The following is a 25,854-nucleotide window of genomic DNA, read 5'->3' as shown; positions in this document are numbered from 1 at the left end:
TTCCTAACTACAGATTGTATCGAGTATAATTTGAGAAAGAATACAACAAACTTCTCTTACTGCAAAGCATGGTATATTCTCTTGTGCCAGTTTTCACATACTTAGTCTGGATGATCCATTTGTCTCTGGTAGACCAGATTATGGATATTAATACTAAAAGAAAGAAAAAAATTCACATAAGCGCAGGATACCTTTTCCTATTCTTTGTTATACTAACATCCACATATCCATTGTGATAGAAATTTCTCAGCTGCCTGTTGTCCATACTCAGAAACAAGGACTGTCCTCCAAAATTTGGACACCAAAACAGACATAAATTAACTCCATAGGCTTCCCTGAGATACTCCTGACAGACAAATTTTATCCAAGGGCAGAAACAAAAAGCTGGCCAGCTCTGAATGACCAACATGCAGAACTGGGCCAGTATGAGAATGGCACATAGCAGAAGATTTCAGTGAGGTAAGTGCTCTGTCCCAAGAACGCCAGTCTCCAAAAGCTTGGATTTTGATGCTTACAGAGCACTTTTGGAATTTAGCAGTTGTGTGCTTTGGAGGTCTACCTGCCTGAAGCAGAAATACAATGCTGATTCTCACTAGGAAGATCTCCACACTTTCTATGAACAATCCACCTGTACAGAGCAGACCTGTATTTCCAGTGCTGGGATAGAGGCCTACTTCTCAGAAGGGTCAGATCTAAGAATTCAAAGAAAGGAGGTTCCTAGGTCATGCTCTGTGGCACTGTGAGGCCAGAATAAAGCTGATTGCTTAAGAAAGCATTAAGGCTGAGATTTGAACAGCAATTTTTTTTTCCTAGAAAACTTTAAGAGCATTATGCTACAGTAATTTTCATAGATTAACTCCATAATAAGACTCTCCTAGGGAAATCCAGGTTATATGAATTAGTTTAACATGTAATAATTAAACCACTGACTTTACAAGAGCCAGTAGTCCAAGCTGAATTTCCTAGCTTCCCTTTGGGAGTACATCAACAATCACTTGGTGCAAGTGTTCATTTTAAAATCTTCTTAATCTCCGAGGAGGGAAGGCTTTGCTTCAGCAGACCTCCTCTGTAAAGCAGACTTATCCAAAGATACCAGTGCTAAGTTAATCAAGTCTGAGAGTCATAGTTGCTATGCTCAGGCTGACTAATTTTGCTACTCTCTCCTTATCATTGCTCTAAGGATCATTTTAAGTAGGTGGAAAAGATAGCTTTGCAAAAGTTGATCAACAGTTCATGAATGACATAAATTGACTGAATTAAGAGTTGTATTTGTTACAGTACTTCACCCTCTGATCCCCCAAACTGCAGTCCACATCTTGCGGAATATACTGAGGTCAACCTGCTGCATGCCATTTCCAGAAGTCCTCATTAGGAAGATCATGTGATGCTTCAGAGAGGGTCCAGGTTTTACCAGACAAGAAGGAGAATAGGCAGACAATATGCGATGCCCTCATCAGGTAGAGATGACCAATAATTTAATCCATTGTGGCCTTCCTATAAATTGATGGGAAAGCGACAAAGCTGTCCTTGAAATTCTTGAATGGTTCCACAAAATCACGTCCAGCACTCTTAAACATCATCAAATATAGCTTTTTTCCTTCCAAAACGAAAGAGCCTTTCATCAACCTAACTTGACCTTGCTCATAACACAGCTGGTTACAAATCACACAGGTATTTCTGAAACAATATTGTACAAAGATTGACCACAATTCTCATCCCATTTACCACTACACTAAGAGGCAAGACTTCCTCTGGGAATTAAGGGATTGTAGCAACTTGTCAGGTTGTCTATATTCCTCTCAAAAAGATGCAAGAATCTTTGGTGAATTTTTTTGGAGACTGAGTAACACCAGCTTTCCACTGTGCCTCCCAGCAGGAGCTGGGAATTGACATAGATCTTCTCCTTGTCCCTCTCTGTCCCTTTTAATGCTCTCCCTGCTCCTTCCCCAGAGGGAACTCATAAAGGTCAGGAAACATTTATGTTGGAAACACTGTCTATTCAGCTTGTAATGCTGCCTGTTTATATTACGCCACTTGTAAAAGCACAAAGAGGCGCTTACAGAGTCAGGTGTGATTTATTTATACTGGCCTCACGCCACCTGCATGTTTCTGATATTCAAAGAGAGGAGTCAAGGCAAAGTCTGTTTGAACTTCACTGCTCACAAGGGATCCAGAGAGTGGAGAGGCCAACCTTTTCATTCCCAAAACCTCCCACCCCACGGCAGAAATGATCCATCTGCTATAACATGTGGCTGTTTTCTCTGTTATTTCTTCACCTTGTATCAGGTTACATTTTGACTGCTGTACTCTGAAGAACCAGTTTTAAGAGTGGGATAGAGTGAAGAATAGGCTGTTGAAGCATCTTCTCTGTGACTGTTACACACATGAGCTGCCATCTTGATTGTCACCCTGCTGTCCTCTGCGCCCCTGCTAACCAGACAGCCGCAGCTGCAGGAGTGCACAATGATCTGCATCAGTGGCTGGGAAGGGCAGCCCAGTGGCTGGAGCACGGCCACTCACAACGGCAGCTAAGGGTAGTCAGTTTGATACCCTTCCAGCTGTAGCAATGAAAAATAACTTTCTGCTTCAGCTAACACCACATTGATTGAGGGAAGACATAACTGTAATGGGTTATCTAAGGCAGAGAGGGACCTTGAATTTCAAAACACCTGGTCCAAGTTTTCTGGTCTCAATGTTTTCTTTATTTAATTATTTTTTTAACAGAACTCCTTCTAAGAAAACATGAAATAGACTATGCATTTACACTAAAAGACAATAAAGGCAGAAGATATAAACCAATGAGTACACTGTGGAAAGTAAAACCTGTCAAACGTCCCAATCAGTCAAGAGAGGGTCAAGAAAGCCTTGACAGCATAAGATCACAAGGGAGGGAAGAAAAAACATTTTAAGACGGTGCTGAATGAGTTAATGAAGGAAAACACCTGGTGCAATTGCCTGCAACAATGCTAGCCTAGAAGTGGTGACCGAACAAGTCCCTCTGAACCTTTTATCACAAGGCACAGACATGTTTATGGCCCATTCCTCTCTTCATTCTGCCTTGCTCCATTTTGTTGGTTCCACAAGAGGAAACGGCAGTACACTTTGTAATTAATCTGTTTCTTTTTGGGGACTTCCAGCACTACTATCTTGGGGAGAAGAATAATAGGTATATAAGAATACGCTTTCCCCCCTAAAATTTCCATCCTCAGGTCTTGAGACTCTGGGTCTTTCTTGTCCCAATAGCACATAAGGCCATAGTGACCCTCCAGCCAGGAGCTGACCTGCCATTTTAGCACAGATTCCCAAAGGTTTCTTTGGCCTCTCTGGCAACTAGGCTGTTTTACAATGCAGGAGGCAGAGAGAAAATGGATCCAAGAGGCATTTCCCACCCCTACTGGCAGGTGCGACCTCCTCAGTATGCCTGACACACTTGGCATTGGTGTGGAGGAGACACGGTGCCCGAGGCCTGGAGAGACTTTCAGCCATCAAATGGGCTGTAGGAGCAGACAGATCCAAGGTCTCCCACCTGGGTGCTCCCCTGGCAGCTTCTCCCCCTCAGCTGGAGGGAGGTGAGCAGGCAGGAAGGCAACGTGTGTGTGCTCCATGCCCTGCTGCTGCCCGCTTCCCAAACTTGCCACTTCCTTTTTTGCTAGAAAGAGAATCAAGGCAACCACATGCAGAAAGGACCTCTTAGGAAAACCAATCTGCTCAGAGCCAGGAGAGCTTCCAGTCAAGACACTCTGTAAGTACAGGAGAAATCGGGAGTTTTGGGTGTTTGTTTGTTTTTTAATTTTAAAATAAATATTTTGGTTTTCTCTCAACTCCTCTCTCCTTAAAGGTAGAAGAAACTGGGAAGTACGGGCAGCCCTTGAAAGGAAAAGTGCAACTGCAAAGATAAAAGACATCTCCTTGAAAAGCAGATATATGCCTGAGACAGAGCTAGGAATTACACACTGCATCTAGCTGCTACGTTAAAAAATTACTCAATCTTAACATCTCCCTCAAAGTTTTGCAAATGTGAGGCCTGGCTGCACTTAGGAGCAGAAGGTTCAAAAAATAAGGCATCCACCTCCCTTGATGTCACAGTGCTGACAGGTCAGGCTACTGCCTTGCCTTAAACTACCCACTGTAATGGATTTGTGGATCTTAACAGAAAGCAAACAGAAATATTCCAAGTATAAAATGAAACACAAACCCTACCTATACATGAGCTAACATTCCAGTTTACAGAATTATACTGTGATGCTAAACTTGATTCAAATGGAGGAAAAAGAGTAAAGCTTCATTATGAAACTCTCCATATACACATGCAGGTGTACCAAAAAAGCCTCTACTTATAAGGCATAACAAAGAAGATAAAAAGCCTCATCTCCCCACTGCTCAGAAAAAGTTTAGTTAATAAAAACCCTAACTACGAGTCTTAGAATCCATCCTATACAAATATGCCATGTTTTGTCTTTTTTTTTTTAAAAAAAAAAAGGAAAGAAAAAGACAGTGAATGTATTCATATAAATTATAGACCTAACTGAGCACACAGATTCTTCAGAAAGTAAGAGAGACTATGAAGCTGCATAACTGGTGTAAGCTAGTGTTCACTGTACCCTTTCTAGCAGGTCACTCAGATACCATAATGGCACCAAGAAGTGACTGCTGAGTAAATGGAGAGGACAAAGTGATTAATTAATGGAACATAAGCTGGACTCTCTCCCAGCCTTCACAGACTGTGCAGACTCATCAGAATAAAGCCCGGTATTAAGCCAGACAGACACCTTAAATCATGAGAACATAAAAAGGCAGAGGAGGGAATAAGGAAGGGGAGCACAGAGAGGAGTTTATGATACAAAAGAAAGAGGCAGAAATTAGGTTTTACCTCTGGAATCCAGAGAGCACAGCTCACATGTGCCCACTTGGTCCCTGTCCTGGTAGCTTTCATGGCACCTCCTCTTTTGGGACACAGGAGGCACTGAGGATGTATTCCCAGGACACAGGTGCGACACAGCCAGCTCCCTTCGGGTACTTTTAAGATTCCATAGCACGCCTTGGAAGAAAGAGGTATTGAAATCATTGTGCTGAAACATTTCACACATAAGCGTTAATATTCATCCAGAGCAAAGCTTTCAAATAGTAAAGGCACAGTTTGGCCTTCATTTAATACTTCTCTGATTTCTTAAACTTAAAATGAGTCAAGTGATTAAAGAGATAAACAGCTTCTAAAGCAGTCTTTTTATGTTGGTTCCTTTTTAAAATATGTGCTGATATTATTTGTTTGTAGTGTAAAACACACCCACTGTGACTGCACAACACCACTGGTGTTAACCTCTGACTTTGCTTTTAGTGACTTTTAAATTTTTGAAATAAACCCAGAGATGTTTCTTTAAATTTGCTTCTGTATCTAATACTTTTTAAAATCACAATTACATACTGCTAATAACTTTACAGTCTAACATAATTCTATTTAGATGTGAAGGGATGTTAGCTGTTTGACTGAAGACCGTTTCCTGCAACATTAAACCGCCTTTGTGGTTACAATTCTGTGAATTGTTTGTTACGTAAAAAAAAATATTTATATAACATTGCAACAAAAACTACAGTATATACTGAAATTATCAGGTGCTGGGGTTTATGCCTATTTCCTGAGTACTGCATTTAACCCCTTCAAAAATGAGAAATTTCTTAAGTTTTGCTAGGTCTGAGAATTAAAAGCAAAAGGAAAAAAGAAAAAAATAATCTGCTTTCTGATTCAAATTTCTAGCAGTTTTTAATGGTTAACTACACATGTATCTAGATACATCCTGCTGTATGGGCATACACACATATTAAGCTAAGTGTATCTGAAAACATGGGCTGCCACCAAGGTGTAATTCCACTCAGCTGCTCCAAATAAAAGGTTTATCAGAAGGGTGGCTTTCAGAGGAAATCCCACCATTCCTAACACTGTCTCTGGGATCAATAACATTGAAAGACTCAACAGAACACGATCATTAGATGTAACCACTCTTCCAGATTCAAATCTAGTATAAAATCCACACACTTGCCTTCCCAGCCTTCTGTTTGTAAGATCTCAGTATTTAATATGAAGTGGTAACATAAAACATTGCACATTTATGTCAGGCTTGTAGAGTAGGGGACTTTCCTGAATTAAACTCTGCAAGGCTGACTAACCTAAATGCAATTTTGATATGACAACTGTTGTAAAACCCAACAGGGGGAGCTGTAATCTAAATTTTACAAGTGATTTTTTTCCTCCTATGTGGCACATAGCCACAAGCATTCTGTCTATTACTAAAGCAGAAGTGACATTACACCTAAAATCACACTTAGGGGCTTGGAAATGGACTGAAACTATTTTCTAATTTAATCCAACTAGTAAGTGGAGGAGGCCTAGACTACTAAACCCAATAATTTCACATGTTTGAGCTTGCACAAGAGGACACGGTGAAGGAGGAAATTTCTCACACTCATTTTTCCCCCAATCTCCAAACCGTGTGATGACAAACAGACTTGAAGCTACTTGGTGAACCAGAGCCGAGCCAGATTAAAAATCAAATTGATTGGTTGTTGTTGTTAGGATTAGCTCTAGCCCAGATACGGTCCCCAGTTCATTTTGGGCAGATCCAGCACGGGGAAGGTCAGGAGCAAGGAGGCAGCAGGCCACCAGCTCAGCCTCAGCTGTCAGGAGGCAACCACAAGCCTCCAACTGCAAATGTATCATTACCTTTGAAGAGGCACAAGCAGGGGCTGAAGCAGACAGCCCAGCTGCCAGCCGTATTCCTGTCACTGGCTGCGTTACTGTGGCACTCCAGCTCACGCGGCTGCTTCACATGGTGAATCAGATCAGGAAAACGGCCGGGCTAGAAGCCAGCCCACCGTGAGCAGGGAGATGACAGGTCCTTTTTCAGCCAGATGTTTTCCAAGTATTACTTGCAGTCGTTACAAAAATACATTTAAAAAAAACCACCTTCTTAGTCTCTTCTCAATTTATAGCAAAAACTCCTTCCAGAACAGAATGCACAGAAACCACAGGATTCATATCCCTTTTTTGATTATAAGGATACCTCTGCCTGACTATGTTGAGCTCAGTCAGTGTAAAGTCTTGGCTACATGTGAAACTCATAAACATGAGCAACATTCAGACTGAGAACACCATTACTGCAGGTGCTTATGCCTGCTAAAAAAGATCAGTCTGTTAAAGTGCCTACATGTTGTTTCAGACGGCTAAATTTGGACAGCTCGTGTCTGGCCAATTAACTAGTAAGTCACAGAGGAAAAACCCCAGCTCTGAAACAAATGATCTTTAAATTCTTCACAAATAGGCAAGCCATCATTTCCTGCCCTGTTCATCTACAAAAGCAGGTTTAATAATAGGGGGAAAATTGTTTACAGTCACAGAGGAAGTACTTGCAAGTCCCAAGAACACATTTTGTGTTCCTATTAGACTGCAGATGTCCACATATTTACCATGCTACGCCACTTACTCTACTGTAGCTGTCAGGGTACAGAAATTCAATTTAGTATTACATCACCCTTCCTACCCAGAAAATCACAAAGCCCTCCTATTAACATTTAATACCAGTTCAAAGCCACACTTGCCAAGGTAAACTAAGACCACAGGACAGTGTCAACATTTGTGCAGGCACTAACCTGATGGACACAAATATTACATTTGTCACAAAACACCATGTCATTCCCATCTTCACTGTCAGGGGACCGGCACACATCGCAGATGACGTCTTCATCATATTCAATACCCAATCCTTCTTCAGTCTCAATAGCGTGATTCATGTTCTCATGACAGTGCCGTTCCAGCACTTCAATTGTTTTTTCCATTGTGTTTTCATCCAGGGGCCCGCATCCTGTGACACAGAATAGGGAAGGGGAATTAGAGGACAGTCAGGTGTCTCTGACAGAGTCTGAGATGCAAGAAGAGAAGACAACTTCTAGCAACTAAAGCAGCAGACACAGCGTCTTCTCTCCCATCACACATGGAAAAAATAATAATAATAATAAAAAAAAACAACCAAAAAAAGAAAACCTTTTTCACTCACTGGCTAGTTGTAGCATTATTCTATAAATACAACTAGAACTAGAATAGAAGTTTAAGTTGTACGTAGAACACTAGACTGCCTGTTCAAGAGAACACTACAGCCTAAAACAGACAGCAGTTGCTGTAACTACTAGCAGCTCTCATATAATCATTCCTCCATCTCCCTGACTTTAAGAAACAATAATGACATCCAAAATCACATACAATGTTCTTCTGAAGACTAACTCCCCAGGAAATAAAACTTACCAAAACACTTTAGATCTTATAAAGATAACAGAAGTTACCACCACCCAGTACTACCCAGTACACTACTTGACTGATCAGCATGACAGTTATGAAAAATGCTTCTTTTGTTTTGTTGTGGGCCTTTAAAAATAAATTAGTAAATAAATATACTGTTGACAATCCATACTATCTGTTCACTTGAACACTACACATGCCATGTATATACACTTACAACTAATCAAACTTAGTGGAAGCAGAACCACTTAAAAAGGATTTGCTGTGACACTGGTCCTCAGCTTGCAGCCTCAAGACATATGCTACAAAAGAAACCCTACAATGTTCACAGCTACAAGAAACCTCCAAACTGCATCCTTTCAAAATCCTCAGTCAAAAACCATGCTGCTGCCCATAGTTTACTATTTACTCAGACCTTCAAAGGCCTCCAAAGGATATTCATGTAACATTAATGTCAGAGATTAACATTTTAACTGCTTGACTATGCACAAGAACATGGCTATCAATTTTGATTCCTTGTTGCAAACCATAAACAGGGAGATGGAAAAGATAAATGACTGCTGATACAAAGTGCCTTCTGCTATTAAACTGTTCTCTCCCATGCCCAGATATTTTCTCACTCCCTGAATGAACAAAGTTACAGGATCATCCAGGTGTGAAGAGGACCTTCAGAGGGGCTCCAGCCCAGTCCCTGGCTCCAAGCAAAGCCAACAGTGAATCTCCAAGGCAAGACTGTTGCTCAAGTATGTCTAGTCAGATCTTGAAAATCTCCATGAATGGAAATCTGCCCCACAGAAAAGCTAACAGCATCTCTGCATGCCTGGGAAGCTTGTCCTTGCTTCTGCCTCTTACATACATCCTTTAGCACTGGAGCTCAGTTGTGAGCTCTCCTTCACCAAACCAGTTTCCTGACGCATCTACTTGGTCTCCTGGATGTCTGCATGGATCTTTCTTGTGCTTGGAGGAGACTGTTCTTGAAATCCTGCTAGCTCTCTTAATAGCAGTTCCATTCTTTGAAGCTGCCTGCCAGATCCCACCTACCAATTACCCAAATAAGTAGAAACCTGCTCTCCCAAAGCCCACGACCAGAAGGCTACTTCCTTTCCTCGCTACCCTCAGGATCTCAGTCACTACTACTTCCTATTATCACAGCCCTACAGATTTTTCCTTGTTTGTCAACAGCAAATCCAGGTGATGCCAGATATCTCCCTCTCTTGCCCACCTGTCCTTCCTAAAGGACCTGCAATCATCCATGGAAGAATGCCAGCCACCCAGGCTATTCCACCACAACTCAGTTATTCCAGTGATAATTCCAAGATTATTTTCCATAGCTCACTCCCCCTTATGGCCCTCTGTATCCACAACTTGCATGGAAAAAAGAAAGTTTATTTAGCTGATTTTAAACAAGCTAACATGTGTGAAACTTAATTACTTTGTTAAGAACCCAGCATGCAAGCTCCTCAGAACTCCAAATTTGTAGCAACAGTATGTTCGAGTTTAAGAAATGGAAACATCTGCTTTTCCTACATAAAATTTTTAACTTTGGAAGTCCTAAAATTAATTCCACCTGGTGTGGGCTTTTTCTCTCCTGCCTCACTCTGCAAAAGTTGCACATGGTTTTGGATGTGCAGAACTTCTTAGGCACAACAGGTAAAACACAAAACATTAACAGATTGAGCAAGTAATTATTTTAAGCATTTTTACCTCCTGTTTTTCTTAGCATTTCCATTCAATTCTCATTCAGCAATTTTTAAGATATCTCACAGACCAGACTATAACTCAAACAGCAGAAATTAACTGCTGCTTTTAAAATTAGAACATGTTGTGAAATTACCCATTTCTGTAAGCTCTTCATTTAGCTCTTGAAGCCAAAAGATGTCCATGTCATCCAAGTCATAGCGACACACAGATTCTGCCAGTTCCAAAATGTTGATGTAACCCGGTTCTGTAGGCTCTTGGCTGGAACAGTGGATGTATTTCCTGGGTCGCGTATACAGTACTTCTTTCACCTTTTCTGCTACAACCCTAAAGTAAAAAAAGAAGTAGAGAGTTACAGCTTTTTAAGACTCATCCTCGCAAGACATGAAATATTTGCTGTAAGTGTGAAGAAATCAGCGTTTCACAGATCTTAAACTCGCCAGCAAGTGTAGCCAGGCTAGGGAGACAGGATTCTGTAAATGTCATTTCTTCACACAAAATGTGCTAAGGTTTGCTACGTATACAGAATCCTTTTTAAAATGTAAGCCTGTGCATATGATTTTCAATTTCACAAATGCTACTAGTGTGATGATGCAAATGTTTTTGAAACTCACAGAAAGTACTATGCACAAAAGCCCCTACAATCTTTGTTCTATATTCTTCTTAAATGATAGAAGGAAATCTTGCCAACTGATTTCTTGAAAATACCAGCTTTTTCATGAAAGCTTAGTTTATTCTACTGCAGCATGTCCATGTGTGTGAAGAAATGCTTGCTCCTCATTTGGGATAAACAAGCTACCCATATTTTGTAAATGACGCTTTATCCATGCTAAAAATGAATATTTTTGTTATGTAAGAACTATTCTGATGCCAAGCAAAAATGTAAAGGGGAAAAAACAGCTAAAAATCAACCAGAAAGCAAGGGAGAAAAATACTGGTGTTCTCAATCTTCCAATTATTTTAAGAGATAAACCTCAGTGTTTGAGTAGTGAACTAGACTATGGGAAAGGAAAGACTGGCCTTAGCTAGATAAAGTCAATCTTTTTCTGAATTCAATACATGAGGCCCTGCATGTGAAAGGAAGACGGGGAGATACTGAATGGAATGGTGCCATGTGTGAGCAGCTCTGCATGCTTTCTGGAGCTAAACCCTCCACAGGACAAGGATAAAAGAAAAGCTGAGGGAAACAAGGCAAGAGAAGTAAGGAATGAGCAGGCAGCAGTCAAGCAGTATCCCACGTAATTCTTATTGGACAATGTGGGTTATCAGTATTAGCACAAACAATGTTCTTCTGCCGTTCTTCTTTCCCCTTCACCTTGCTCATTTTCCCCTCTTGTTCCCTTGTGAGCTTTTCTTTTCTCCAGTCCAGCCAAATCTATAGCAATTTTTTCCTCTAATGTAATACTGCTGGTATGAGATGCAATATATTTATTTTTAATAACTTGGTACTGACAATAGCCCCAGTGGAAATTAAATTATGCTGGCATCAGCACTTTCACTGGACAATTCATTTGTCTTTGTCTCAAAGACCATGCTGGCAATAACATTTCTACATTGAAACATACTCTGTTTCCACCAGGAAGAGCTGCAGGACTACAGTGTTGCGTTTTCCTAGTCTAAGCACAGTGTGAGAGAACAAAAGATTATTTATCTATTTCCTGAAACAGAGATCACTGAACTTCTATAAAGTTAAGCAGCTGTGGTGAGAGAAGGCAGAAAGGGTTAAAGCTTTAGCAACAATAACCAAAATTAAACTATATGAACAAGTGAGTAACTTCATCAGGTATCATTAAATACTGCATGCCTACTGCTCTGTATCATCATGCTTCACAGGGAAGCCTTTCAAGTAACATGTGTAAGATTTGTGTTTATTTTTAATTTATTAAACTCACCATATTCAAATGAGAAAAGTTTTTAACTCATAGCACCATGTGACTCAGGAAGAGATCTCCTTTTCAAAACTTGCAATGTAGATACACTAACAGTGTACAGATAGAACCAGATCTGGACTGAAGTGTGTCCTGGTTTCAGCTGGCATAGAGTTGATTTTCTTCACATAAAAAATATTCACAGAAATGTTTTAAAAATTGGTACTTGTTTGGTTTAAGAACATGCCTGAAGGCTGCTGCATTGGAGATTTATCCGTAATAACACAGGAAAGGTGACTGCATTCAGACAACCTACTTTGAGAGACCACCTTCTCCAAATTGATGTTTCTTGCATGTGACCTGTTTCTGATCGCCATTACCTGAGAGAAGGCTGTGGAATAGTTTCTGGGCTGGCTGGAACCTGAACCCCTTTCTCCCATTCTTGTTTCCACGTGTCCGCAAAGATATAATATTCATCAGGGTTGACATGGTGAGAATCTGGTAGTTTCATGGCACTAATGAGATCCTTGCGGAACACCTGCAAGAAACACCAGGGAAAAGAGTGGCTTGAGAAAGAGTGTTGTGTCAAAGGAAGCAGTAGGTGTTTTTCTTAATTCACACTGAAACAATGCATATACCTTGATAATTTTTTAAAAAGAGTATCATCATATAAACTAGTAAACTTGAGATTACCTACATTATTAACTCTCAGTGTTATCAGGTGCGGTATGACAAGTTTGTGCTAATTCAAAAGCACACTGTTGCCCGAACGCTAATCAGAAGGAAGAAGGCCGTTACAGGTGACCAGGGAGAGAGGAAAGGAGGCCTGGGTCTGATTTAAGACTCCTCACCCTATCACTTTCAAATGACTTATTTTACTTGTCACTCTGTAGGCTTTTACCCCAACTTAGACACAAGGTAGCATATCCTTTTCTTTCGCTCAATTTAGCTACTTTAAACTGTCATATTCATCATGGGCTACGAACAGTTGCCATGGCGAAATTGATGTATAGGCACTTCTTCGTTTATTAAAACCACTTGAAGTTTTACTGGTCAGGATCTCTGGGATCAAAGATGAACAGCTGCCTTTGCTGAAACACAAGACCTGTGTGGCTCTGTGCCTGAACCCCAGCGATGCAGGCACAATCCAGCCTCAGCATCCTTTAGCAAACCTACGCAATGAAACGCGCCATCATGAAACAAAGCAAACTCACGACTGACAGTCCTCCAGCCATAACATTCAACTCTTGGCTCAAGAGGATTTTGTTTTTACAAGCATACAAACACAATTATCAGTCATGTCAAAGCTTACTTAATGTCAATGTCTGTCAAATACAGATGCAAGCAATTTAAATAAAAGGCATCTGCATCTTTTGTAATTTTTTTTTCCTCCGCTGCTACAATGCACCAGTTTAACATTCATAAAAGCAAAAGAGTGACTATGGCTTAGTGTTAGGGAGACATCACAACTAATTAACTGTATTATCATAACGAGAAATCAAATCCTCAAAGGGCAATAAAATGAAACGGAAAATATCCCTGTAATAAAGCTGTGGCAGGTTGAACTCTCTTCTTACTATTTCAGTTTTATAGCCAGAAGAGTGATAAAATATCTCAGAGCCAAATATCTTCATGTACCCTTTTCAATTTGACAGCACCAGACCGGTTATGCTTACTGCAAAAATTCTCAGCTGTTCTTGGAAAACATCAAGTAAACATTATTAAAAAAGGCTCTATGCTAAAAACAGGTATTGAAATAGGCTGCGGGTGACCTGGAACATCGGTGTTACTTCATTATGTCCTACAACCACATCTCACATGGGCTGCCAGGAGAGCAAGCTGACTGAGGGAACTCAACACCCAGACTCAAGGCTCTCTTGCTGCTGCTGTGTTATCTGCTCTGGGTCAGACCAGACTGTTCACTGTTGTCTTCTGTGTAAAACTCCGCAGGTACCTAACCAGCCTGATTAACATCTGAATGACAACAGTGAAAGCATTAAGACTGCAAGCATCCACTTTTTCCCAAGCAGTATGTGAACACACAAAAAAAGTAAAATTATTTGTGCCACTTAAAAGGTATTTTCATTTTCTGTGTTACAGATACAGAACCAGGATTATGAGAAACACTAACATGGGACAATTCCAAAAGGACTCCAGAAGGAAAAAACAATCCAATAAATAAGTAGTGCAATGACTGGTTTAATTATCAGAAAAGATATTCCTTAAAATTTATCTAAGTGTTTTACAAACTACCTTTTAAGCCACTGACGGAATATAGAAGTAGAGTGCCTCATATCAAACCCACTATTTTTTAAGCATTAGATCAAAAATGCTATTAAAGGCATCAGTATTATAACTACATTGCTTAGCAGCAAAGTCATCTTCTGATCATCCATTATGTATGTGAACTGTATCATTGCTATTTTTAGAGCACAAATCCCCTGGATTTTTGTTGTTTTTCTGACTGCTGTACAGTACTGACCACATCATCACCATGCCACAATATTAAGTTTTCTAAAATTTACAGTAGAGCTACCACCGAAGGTCAGAGATTTAACCAATATAAAGGTAACTGCTGAAATCTGAAGGAACCCCAAAACTTGACCAAGAGACCAGTTCCTAAGAACTGCCTATTCATACCTGTGATAATAGTGCAAGTGAGTATTTATTTCCTGCAGATGCTTGGAATCATTGGAATAATCTCTAGTCCTCATCATTCTTTATTTCTTCATGTCTGGCCAAGCAGGGTCTTCCAACAGTAAAATACTCTCAGAGGACAGTGTATGAGAACACGCACTCTGTATTTCCTTTGTTGTGGAAGTAAACCAAAACACCCAGGGGTCCCAAAGAGAGTTTTCTGACAAATCAAGTCAATTTTACCTCAGCAGTCAGCCTCAAGGCTATGAACTAAGCCAACTCAATGAAGAGCAGACACACACCTTCAGGATTTAGATACCCAGCTTTTCCTCATGGTTGTTTCTTTTTGAACACTTGTTTCAAAACCAGTGCAGCTCCTTTACTAACTATCCAACTGGCAACAGCTAGTCCGCTCCACAGCACATACTCTCCTCTTGGCAAGGACCAACTTCACTTCCAGTTACCCCACAAAGTGCAGTGGTCATCCTTCGGTTACCCAAAAGCAGTTCTATTTCTTACCATACATAAAACATAACCCTTCAATTTTATTTTAATATAATCTGTAGTATCACACATCTTGAGAAGACCCATGCCATGTCTAGGCTAATAAAGCATTCTCATTTGGACACATCATTCCTCAAGAGCAGACTCAGCTAGCTCTGCATGTCTTTACCATGATAGAGAAGGGCCTTGCACAGCTGAGCTACAATTGACCACAGCTAGCGGAGCCAGGTCGCACACACAAAAATGGGAAATTCCCCAGCACTGTAAGTACTTGCTAAAGTTACTTTGTGACAGTGGGATTTAAAAAAAAAAAAAAAAAAAAAGAAAAAAGAAAAAGCAGCAATTGAAAGCATGAAAGAAGAGATGAGTTTTAGCCCTGCTTACCATGCAAGACTGCTTGGTCTGAACTTGTCATTTGATTTTGCTACCAGGAATTTTTAGTTTCAGCTGAAAACGGTGCAGTACTTTCAGCTAATGACGTCAATGAAAAATGTGTTTGCTTATGTAGTAATAATAGTCATCATCACTTTGTTGAGAGACTAATAATTATTTTACGCTTTAGAGCTGGGGCTTAAATCTAGAAGAGACCTTGTTCTTTGGTCAAGATTAGCTTTTTGCTCTGCAGTAGAAGTCTGCCTTGTTTTGCTAAGGCAATAAGAACGTCCTAGTCACCTCCTACAGAGATGCACCACAACTCTAAAGCCTTCAAAAGCTAAATTCTACAAAAATTCTCCAGAAATAAGGATGCTCTGCTCCCCCATGGCACTAATGCACCAAGCAACAACAATATCACAGAGCTGTGGAAGGAGAGATATGGTTCATACATTTTATTTGTTTTTCAGACTTACGAGTCTTATTTGGAAATTATGTTAGAAGAGTATGTAAAGAAAAATTAACTTCTTAGAACCTGTTTGTAAATGCTTCATCAAAAGCTGTCTGTGACTTCAACCCAAATTCCTTCTGGAAGCACTCTATGAAAATCCATTACATAATCTTTCTCAAAGGACTCTCCTGTGCTTACTCTGTGAATAAATCAAGCCTGTGAAACAAAGAACACGATTTTGTGTGGAATATTTTTATACACTAAAGATACCAGGGATGATACAAGTAATGCTACAGAGAATTACACTGAAGTATTAACACTGAAGACAGAGAATGGGTCTTGACTATACAACAGCCTTCTACAAACCCTATCTTCATTGAACAAGTCAAACATCAGATCTGCACAGACTGCAGCCACCTTTTGTTCAAGACCACTGCAAACCTACCACATTTAGAAGAGTCAAATACCTTTTCCAATACCCCTCTGCAAGATACTACTGAAGCTGACCGATGCTATTGCTCATTCACCCTATCTTGCCCAAATGCATGTGTGAGGGAAAACAAATAGATTGTGCTACCTCTTAAAATGGAAAGAAAACCAGTATTTCTTCCTGTGACACACTCTGAGCTTTCCAGTACTTTGACCATTTGCTTACAAACCCCCAAAACAAAGGTAAGCCACTTGTCACAGGCACCTAGGCCACCACCGGGAACCACACCTCAAAGGTTGAAGTAAATTATGGGTTAACTGCTGTGTTGTTAAAATCAAAGCAGGATTTCTGCTGGATTGTATGTAATCGCTTCAGTCCTAAGGCTTCCCCTGCTCCCAGCAGAGCCCCAAGTGAGTCAGCAACACACACTGCTCATGCTAGGTGCCCACTGCTTAGGGCCCCCCCAGAAGACCCACTGTGTTAGAAACAGAGCACCATGATTTTTAAAAACACAGGAAGAAATTACTACGTCCTGTCCTGTACTCCCACAAGAGTATACTCTCAGAAATCTTTTACAGAAAACCATGTGGAATGAGGGCCAATACCCTCTCCAACCAGAGAAAGCTAAAACAGCTAGTATTTTCCTGGATTTTTGGTCTCCTTCGCAACCCACCTTGAAGGCCAGCTTTGAAATTCCAGGTGCCAAATGTTCAAACCACAGTGGGCACTTTCTGTAAAGTGTAAAGTAAATTACACCAGGGTTTTTCATCGTGTTTGGGGTCCAGTAGTCTCTTTTTTATTCACCTTTGAAAGGATCTAGTAACTTTTATTCCCACAAGCACCCATAAAGCTTAAAGCTTACTCTGCTATTGTAGCTCTCACGAAGAACACCCTCACCAAAATCTAATACTTCAGAAGCAGCAGTTTACACCTAAAATCACCTTGTAAATAATCAAACAAAAGTCAAATTATAATATGACCAACTACAAGTATAATATAGCCACATAGTATCTAAGCATAGATTAATTATATCTATACAAATACCTTTATATAGATGTTCTACAGTATGTGCAAAAGACTGCCCATTTATGGAGGATGAAGCTCCAAGGACAAAATATGGTGGGCTCATCACAGAAAGGTTGAATTTTTCTCGTTAATACGTTGCAATATGGGCATGAGGTTTCTGAATCAAGGTACTTTATTTTAGAGCACTCTGGAGACTCAAAACAGGGCAGTTTTCTGTTTGGCTGGGGTTTTTGTGCTAGGAAAGTAAATAAAAAGCAACATAATTTTAAAACAGAAATGAAGCTACAGTTCCAGGCATGTATACTGACTGGATTGAAAAACTTAAGATGTTAAAAAAGCTGGGACAGACAGTAATCAAGTGTAGCATTAAATCTGTAGTTCTCAAGCATCCACACAATTTGGACATGTACTGCAGTGAATACTAATGTTGGAACCTCTACTCCCTAAAACTGCTTTTATGAATTATCCAGGACGCAAGTGAATGAAATACTGTACTTTTCTTTTAAATAACCGTGAATTTTCTTAGCCTCCTTTACAAGGATGTATAGGAACAGCCAGGAAATCAGATACTAAATCAACCCCACCTAACATCACATCTCAGACAGCATCTCATGAGCCAGAAGAATGTGCAAGAACACATCAAGTTTCCTTCTGGTTGCTAATCAGATATAAGCTTCGGATTTGGGGATTAATCCTAACAATCAATTTTTAAAATGGTATTAATTTATACAGATATTTAGAAAAATCTGTACTCGTTATCATCTGTCCAATTCCTTTTTTAATCTTGTTTAATACTCAGTCTCAACAACTTCCTGTAGCAGATGAGCTCCTCAGTCTAATTACATGATGCACGGAAAGGATATCCTTTTAATTGCTACAGATTTCCTAACTTTTGGCCTCACTCACCAGCCCCTGCTTCTACCTTTTCTGCCCATTTCTTCCATCACAAAGACAGGCTGGACTGAAGTTCTAGCTCTGCCGTTTCCAGACCACTCATACTTTACTGTTACACCTGCTCATTTACTTCCAAATGGAAAATAGCTCAGCCTTTTCACCCCAGCCTTTTCACAAGCAAGCTCTTCCTTCCAGACCACTCATACTTTACTGTTACACCTGCTCATTTACTTCCAAATGGAAAATAGCTCAGCCTTTTCACCCCAGCCTTTTCACAAGCAAGCTCTTCCATGCCCTTACGCATTTGGGTCACCGCTTGCTAAAGAGTTCAAATAGCCTGAGATGGTATCTCAAAGCAAAAAAAGATCATAAAAATAACCAGCAAGGTTGTACCTCTAACTTACATAAAAGTATTGTAAAATTTTGTTCTTTTAATCAACTAACTGAAGCAGGCTAAAAAGCAGCTCATTGAAATGCATAAGGCACATTTGCCATAGGTCTTGAGAAGCCTGTACAGATGTCCAAGTTAATTCAGAATTTTTTTTTAAGGTAAGCATGTGCATAAAGGTAATGGTCTCCTATTCTATTACACACGGTACATGCGAAGCAGTATGATTTAACCACATTGCCCATTCCTTCACAGAATAAACCCAACTACTTTCAAACTGCACAAGAATCCATTTTCTGCCAGGAATCTAGCCTTGCAGGGTGCTCCTCAGGATCAAGACCTATGATTTATGTGGCAGTTAAATGCCTAAAAAAAGTTTCACATACTCAAGTAATGAAAGCAGACCATTTACTTGTAGAAGACAAGCTACACTTCACATGATAACACAGCTGTCGCTATCAGCAATGAGGGATTAAAAACTACTATTGCTACGAGATTCAAACACCTACTTGCAAAGAGAAGTAGAATACTGCCATCTTATATGGGAAGCGTTATAAAAAAGGAAAATGCTAACTTAATTCCTTTACAGTTTCAAGAGGGACAGAAGATTAAAAAAACCCCACAAAACATGTACATGCTTGAGCATCACAAAAGATCTCTCAGGCTTTTTTGTGACTCCACTAGCCTAAAAGAAAAGAAATGGTCAGTCATTCAGGATGGTCCAAGCTAATAAGTTTTCCCTGCGAAAACAATTCCAACTCTCTGCCATCATTTTCTGCTGCAGCTTCCATGGAGACAGGAAACTGCGAAGTACAGGCTTCATGCTAAGCCAGACATCCAAATGCCTCCCACCCTGCTACTCCCACACAGCCTACTGCTTAGGCCTGCGAGCCCCTCCTGTCTACGTTTAAATCCGTAAGGGGCAACACCACAAATGGCATGTGGCCAACAAAATCATACAGGTCTGAAAAACTCATGATTTATACTACTGGTGTGCCTGAAACCTTAACACAATTGACTTATTTGAAGTCAATGCTAAAGCTAACCTAATAGCAGAATTTTTTAAGTCACCGTTTCAGTAGTTTGTGATAAGATCGTAATCCAGAAAGGGAGCACCAAGAGCCACAGTCTTGCTTTTGAAATTATGTAGAGAAACATCACACTCTGCAAATGTACTGTTACAGGCTTGCCTTCTCACCTTCTTCCCCGAGAAGGATAATGGGATAATGTCCTGGTTTCAGCTGGGATGGAGTTTATTATCTTCTTAGGAGCTAGCACAGAGATGTGTTTTGGCTTTGATGTGAGACTTTTCAGTTCCTCAGGCTTGTTAGTGAAGGCTGGAGGGGCACAGGGAACTGGGAGGGGACACAGCCAGGGCAGCTGACCCGAACTAGCCAAAGAGGTGTTCCATACCATGGGATGCCATGCCTGGTATGTATACCTGGGGGGTTGGCCAGGGCGGGCAGATCATTGCTCAGGGACTGGCTGGGCACCAGTCGGCAGGTGGTGAGCAGTTGCACTGTGCACCACGTGTTTCTTTCCTCCTTTCCCTCTGGATTTTATTCTTTCCCTTCCTCTTTTCATTATAACTGTTATTGTCATCATTGTTATTGCTGTTCTTTCATTTTTATTCTATTTCAATTATTAAACTGTTCCTATTTCAACCCTCGAGTTTTACCTTCCTTTCCAGCTCTCCTCCCCATTCATCTGGGGTGAGGGGGGAGTCAGCAAGCGACTGCGTGGTACTCGATTACTAGCTAGGGTTAAAGCACAACAGATAAGCAGAGCCCAGATCCAACCCAGTAATACCCCTTCTGCATTGATGTAAACCCCAGGGGTAAATAAATCAGGCTCTGAGAACAGGCTTTGACATTTGCCCTCTAACACTGCACCCCTTTGCCCTGCAGTAACACCAGATGACCTTACTCCACTGAGGCCATCCCCACACCCACCTCAATTCTGAAGCACCTGGGAAACAATTCAAGGCAGAGCAGTCCAACTGTAGCCACTCATCATTTTTTATGGGTGGCCACAGAGGACCAAGACCCATACAGACAAGTCCTGTGAAGCAACTGACAGATACGCTAACTTGCTCGTTGGTCACAGTACCAAGACCCAGCTTTTATTTGGAAAGAGAACCCAGGTACTTGGGTTGGCTGGAGATGATTGAGGAAGTGGAAAAAAGCCTATGTATTCATGTGCAATTTAATTGAGAAAGCTGGGCTTAGGGGCATAAAAGAAAAATTAATGTATAAAGACCACGAGCAAAAATATTCTCAAACAGCTATTTATAGCTTTGACCTTTTAGATTTTCTGCATCACTAACTCAAGAAACAGCCTGCTGCCTGGCAAGCAGAGGTGAATGAAAGGAGAGCAATGCCGACTTGTTAAAGAGTCCTTGCTAAAGGGATGCTGTCAGCCTGAAATTTTAAATTTCTATCTAACAGATATTAGACAACTATTACTACAAAAACCTTGTGGAATTACAACACGATTTTTGGAAGCGTGTGCAGTGGGGTCTCTTTTCAGTCTTCGCTTTACACTCTTGTCACCACTTGGTGCATAAATAATCAATTTCAATGCTCTGCTGACAACAGCATTTCATGTAATACACTCTCTGGCATATGCTTTCCAAGGGTGAGAAGGAGTGCTTGCTTCTAGCAGAAGGAAAGGAAAAACCGGAGGGACAGCCAAGAGCCTTACATACAAGCAGTAGTAAGCATTACTGCCACCTTTCCTTCCATTCCCCTTCTGTCCTGGTTTCAGCTGGGATGGAGTTAACTTTCTTCTTAGTAGCTAGCACAGTGCTGGGTTTTGGCTTTGATGCAAGAACAATGTTGATAACACACTGATGGTTTTAGTTGTTGCTGGGTAATGTTTATACTAAATCAAGGACTTTTCGGTTTCTCAGACTCTGCCAGCCAGAGGGCTGGAGGGGCACAAGAGACTGGGAGGGGACACAGCCAGGACAGCTGACCTGAACCAGCCAAAGAGATACCCACACCATGGGACGTCATGCTTGGTGTATAAACCTGGCAGGTTAGCTGGGGCAGGGGGGTTGTTGCTCTGGGACTGGCTGGGCATCGGTCAGCGGGTGGTGAGCAGTTGTGCTGTGCACCACTTGTTTTCCTTTCTCCCTTTTCCTTTGGATTTTATCCTTTTCCCCACCTTTCCATTATAATTGTTATAATTATTATTATTGTTGTTGTTCTTACCTTTTTATTCTGTTTAAATTATTAAATTGTTCTTATCTCAACCATTAAGTTTTACATTCCTTTCCGATTCTCTTCCCCACCCCTCTGGGTGGGAGGGAGTGAGCAAGTGGCTGCGTGGTGCTTGGTTGCCAGCTGGGGTTAAACCACAACACTTTTTCCCAGGGGACTTTATTTTTTTGTCAGTTGTTTTAAATATTATACTTGGTACACTCCTGCAGAAGAGGACGTATTCTAAGGTCTGAGATTTCTTTCTTTCTTCCCTACCCCTTCCTTTTTCTTTCTTTCTAGGAGGGTGATCTTAAAGGAAGGATGACAAAAAGATGCCAGTATTACTGTAAGGATGATGCTATGAAACACAGTGTTAATTCCAAGTGTATATTCCGGATTTTGTTCCTCAAAGTTTTATATTTCCAAGTATTAAAGGGCTCAAGATTTTGTCTTGGAACAGGTAGAAAGCAGCAAAGAAGATCTCAAGAAGAAGAACTGAAAATACTGCTCATTTTAATTCCTAGAAATTACCAAACAGAACACTTGCATGCTATATACATGGACCACATCTTCATAATTATTGTTAATAATGTAAACATGCACATAAAGACAGCAAATGCAAAGCAAAGAGTAATATGACAATCCGTAAGAGGAAGAGATACAAGAAAGCTGGATGGTGGGCAGAAAGAAAAAGAATGGATTGGTAAGACACTAGCACTGAAGTGTATTTAAAACAGCAACAAGACTGACAGCATATGTGTTTCAGTTCCCATTTTCCCAGATAGGCTAGTAACAAAGCTAATGCATAGGCAAACTTGAGCAACAATTACAAGACCTTAGTAGCTGCAAGCTGTTTTAAGATTGAAATTCTTATAGAACCGTAATCCTCAGACGAACATTTTAAAGGTAAAAAGCATAGTAGGCTTTTCTTAACCTTTTTGGTGGCTGTAAATAAAACACTGTGTAGCTAGTTCTGGCCAATTTTGCTTTTATTGAAACACTCATGGCAAAATTCTCTTTTAGAAATGCATCAGTGAGTTTTCTTCAATTAACTTGTGATAAAAATTAAGCTTCCAAAGAAAGAACACGTTCTGTAACATTTACCTTGTTCTTACCAAACCAAACTCATCTAGTTAGCAGCATTTAGAAAAGAAGCATGAAGTATGTTTGCCAAACAGCTTTTGCTATATGAGCACAATCTATATAGTTTATGCAATCTCTCACAGTAGTATCTAAGCAGGTAAAAAACTGCTGGTATAGTACACAAAATTGCTTCTGGGACATTACTCACAGCTTTAAATTCTAGAAATGCAAAGTCAGTTTTGTCAGCCTTTCAGTAACCTCGGGCATCAACAGCCATACTACACGCTAAAGGACTCATTCAGAGGGAATGTGATAGCAAGCAAGCGGAATTAGCCACAAGATACATTTCTCCCATTTGCAGTTATTATTTAACTTCAGCCCTTAAGAAAGAAAACATCAGATCTGGAGAAGGCAGCCAACAAATCCTCCCCAAATAGGGCTACCAGTGGAATAGCTGATAGGATGGATTTGATCACTAGATTGTGCATAAATGCCCATTATCTCAATTGGTGAAATACAGAACCAGTGACAGTGGCGATAGGTGGAGAGGTCCTAACATCCTAGGGGATGGCAAAGTAAAAAAGCTTTACTGAAGGTAAGAAGCCAAGAGTGACAAACCGGCAGAAGATGAGTAAGCACTATTTATACATACTCTGCCCACTTAAGTGTCCCACTGGTTTATCCTAATGCAGAAAGGAAGTATCTTTCCCAGACACATACACACGAACCACTTCTTTCTGTGGCACACGCTCATATGGTAAGGCCATCCCAGCTTTTCAATTTCAAAATGAGACTAAATTTCAGGGGAAGAAAGATCTACATGTTACTGTCTGCAAATGCCAGAAGTCATTTTGGGACATCAAACACCAGAGCTCCTGTAATACTTGCACACTGGGGAAAACACAGTTTCACAGAGAATTTGACAGGTGACAAAAGGACTCACTGGCACTAGTTCAAAGCTCATGATTTCAAGGCTTAAAAACATAAAAACTATGTAACAAAAAACCTACCAATGACCAATCTTTAACCCTGATTCTTACCTCAGCAGGTTTCTTTTGTTCATTTGCTGGTGTTTTTGACTTGCTCCTGTATTTAGAACAAGAAGAAAAGGAAGTGGAAGGACCTGTTTAAAAAAAAAAAAAAAAAAAAAAAAAGGAAAGAAAAAAAAAGAGAGAGAGAGATAAAAAGGACCATTCTAGCCCATTTCAGTTATTTTAATATTTCAGTAAAACACAAGGCACTCCAGTCTCCTGAATTATCGTAATTTTTGACAAGATGTGGGCAGAAAACTCCTAGGCAGCCTGTAGGCTTGAGTACAGCTCCTCCTGTTCCACTCATTCTTTGTAAAACCACAGCACACTGAGTTTATGGGTACATTCTACTCTGCCCAGTACAAGCATGAGCAAACAGAAACAAGCAGGCAGACCACTTTCCTTCATTTCCTTTCTAACAAAGTGGAAAGAGGAGCAAACTCAAGGACAGAGTTTGCAAGTGCTAAAAAATACCAAACAAAAAAGCAATGATACTAAGGCATGCTGATGAGAGATGCAAAAAAACCCTGTCGTGTGATGTCTAGACATTTCTGGGCAAAATGTTATTTCAGTACAGGGTACGTTGATGACTTACAACGAATATGAGAATTAATCATCATTATGTACAGAATTACTAGATAGCTACAGGTTTACAAGAAACAAAACAAGACCCTGCCATACAGGGTGTGGTTTTTTTGCAGATAAAAAGGGAAGATGCAACCTCAGGCAGATTGTGTGCCAAGGAACATTTACAATGTAACTATTAAATTGTATAACAGACTAAAGTGGAATAGATCACGAACCAGTATAAGATAACATAACAATCAATATACCGGTTATAACTTTACCTTATCTATAACTCTAACATATCAATGCTCAAATAAGCTTGCCACCACCAATAATTTCAAAGTTGAAGCTCTGCACAACAAGAGACAACACAACTCCTTTTAAAAAAAAAATAATTACAAAATAGGACCCTGGACAGCAAAACTTATATGTAATTACAGATTTCTTTTTCCCAACTCTGAAACGGAAAGGCATACGAGTTTCTCTTTGAATTCTACGTAGACTCAAAACTCCTCCCAGGTTTACAGGATCCTTCACCTCCTTTTCCTCCTGTAACAGGATTCAGAATACCAAAGACCACAGAGCGGGGGAAAAAAAAAAAAAAAGGAAAAGAAAAATCAAGCAAGAAACATTTTTTTTTGTAATGATAAGAGGTGAAACAGTTTGCCCTCAAACCACAGAAGGAAACCACAAGGGGGTGATAGACCGAAATAAAACTAGTAGGTATTACTTACTCTCATTGTCTGAACTGTCACTGGTGCTTAGATGCCTGTGGCGTTTCATCCTGACGCATCCTAAAGAGAAAAAAAAAGTTGATGGCAACCATTCTACCAGAAAATCACCTGCTGCTGGCTGACGCCAAGCTCTTTGCACTAGAGGCGAAGCTCCTCTGAAGAGCTTTCAGGCACAGAAATAAACCCAGTTCAGCCACTATGTTTTATTTCTACAAGTAACTATTAGACCACAGTATTATTTATGAAACCGAGCACCCTCAAAACCAGCATGCCTCTGCCGGGCAGAGCTTGCTTTACATTTTGCAGAGAGGAGTGCAACCTGCTAGCTGATTCCCAGCAGGGCGCTCTGCTCTCAGAGGAGACTCAATGTCCCATCTGTTCAGCCAGAGAAAGAGTTGCCATGGTGGCAGTCGCTAGCTGAGAGACGGGTGGAGGCCAGGAAATAAGGTGGATACACAGCAAGGCAAGGATTTAGAAACCCAACTTACCCTAAAAAAGCGGGGGTGGGGGTGGGGGGGTGCCAAAAAAGCCAAAGGCATCCATTGAAAACAAAAACCAGATTTTAGATAGGGACAATCACAGAAAACGGTGACTGATGCCATTTAATTTAAATCATCTGATCATTCCTTAGTTTCACAAGAAGTGTGGTTTTCAGAAGTTTGAGAAGTGATCATGGGTATTGCT

At 40.4% G+C, this 25,854-nt stretch overlaps 1 protein-coding gene across 5 annotated transcripts in view; it reads right to left on the bottom strand.

Annotated features, from left to right (window-relative positions):
* The window catches only part of JADE3 (jade family PHD finger 3), a 68,479-nt gene that overhangs the window by 9,931 nt on the left and 32,694 nt on the right, over window positions 1-25,854 (bottom strand). For all 5 annotated transcript variants that reach the window (XM_056328046.1, XM_056328050.1, XM_056328051.1 and 2 more), the window contains 6 exons: window positions 25,171-25,230; window positions 23,879-23,961; window positions 12,231-12,388; window positions 10,119-10,309; window positions 7,642-7,853; window positions 4,871-5,038 (listed from right to left, as the gene is read on the bottom strand). In XM_056328046.1, coding sequence (XP_056184021.1) covers window positions 4,871-5,038; window positions 7,642-7,853; window positions 10,119-10,309; window positions 12,231-12,388; window positions 23,879-23,961; window positions 25,171-25,219 — 861 coding nt within the window. In that variant the 5' untranslated portion in view covers window positions 25,220-25,230. The remainder of the gene's footprint in view (window positions 1-4,870; window positions 5,039-7,641; window positions 7,854-10,118; window positions 10,310-12,230; window positions 12,389-23,878; window positions 23,962-25,170; window positions 25,231-25,854) is intronic.

This window comes from Falco biarmicus, chromosome 2 (assembly GCF_023638135.1).
Source record: "Falco biarmicus isolate bFalBia1 chromosome 2, bFalBia1.pri, whole genome shotgun sequence".
In the NCBI taxonomy this organism is placed as follows: Eukaryota; Metazoa; Chordata; class Aves; order Falconiformes; family Falconidae; genus Falco; species Falco biarmicus.
Note: the sequence above shows the minus strand (reverse complement) of the source record. Positions and strands in the feature narration are given on the sequence as shown.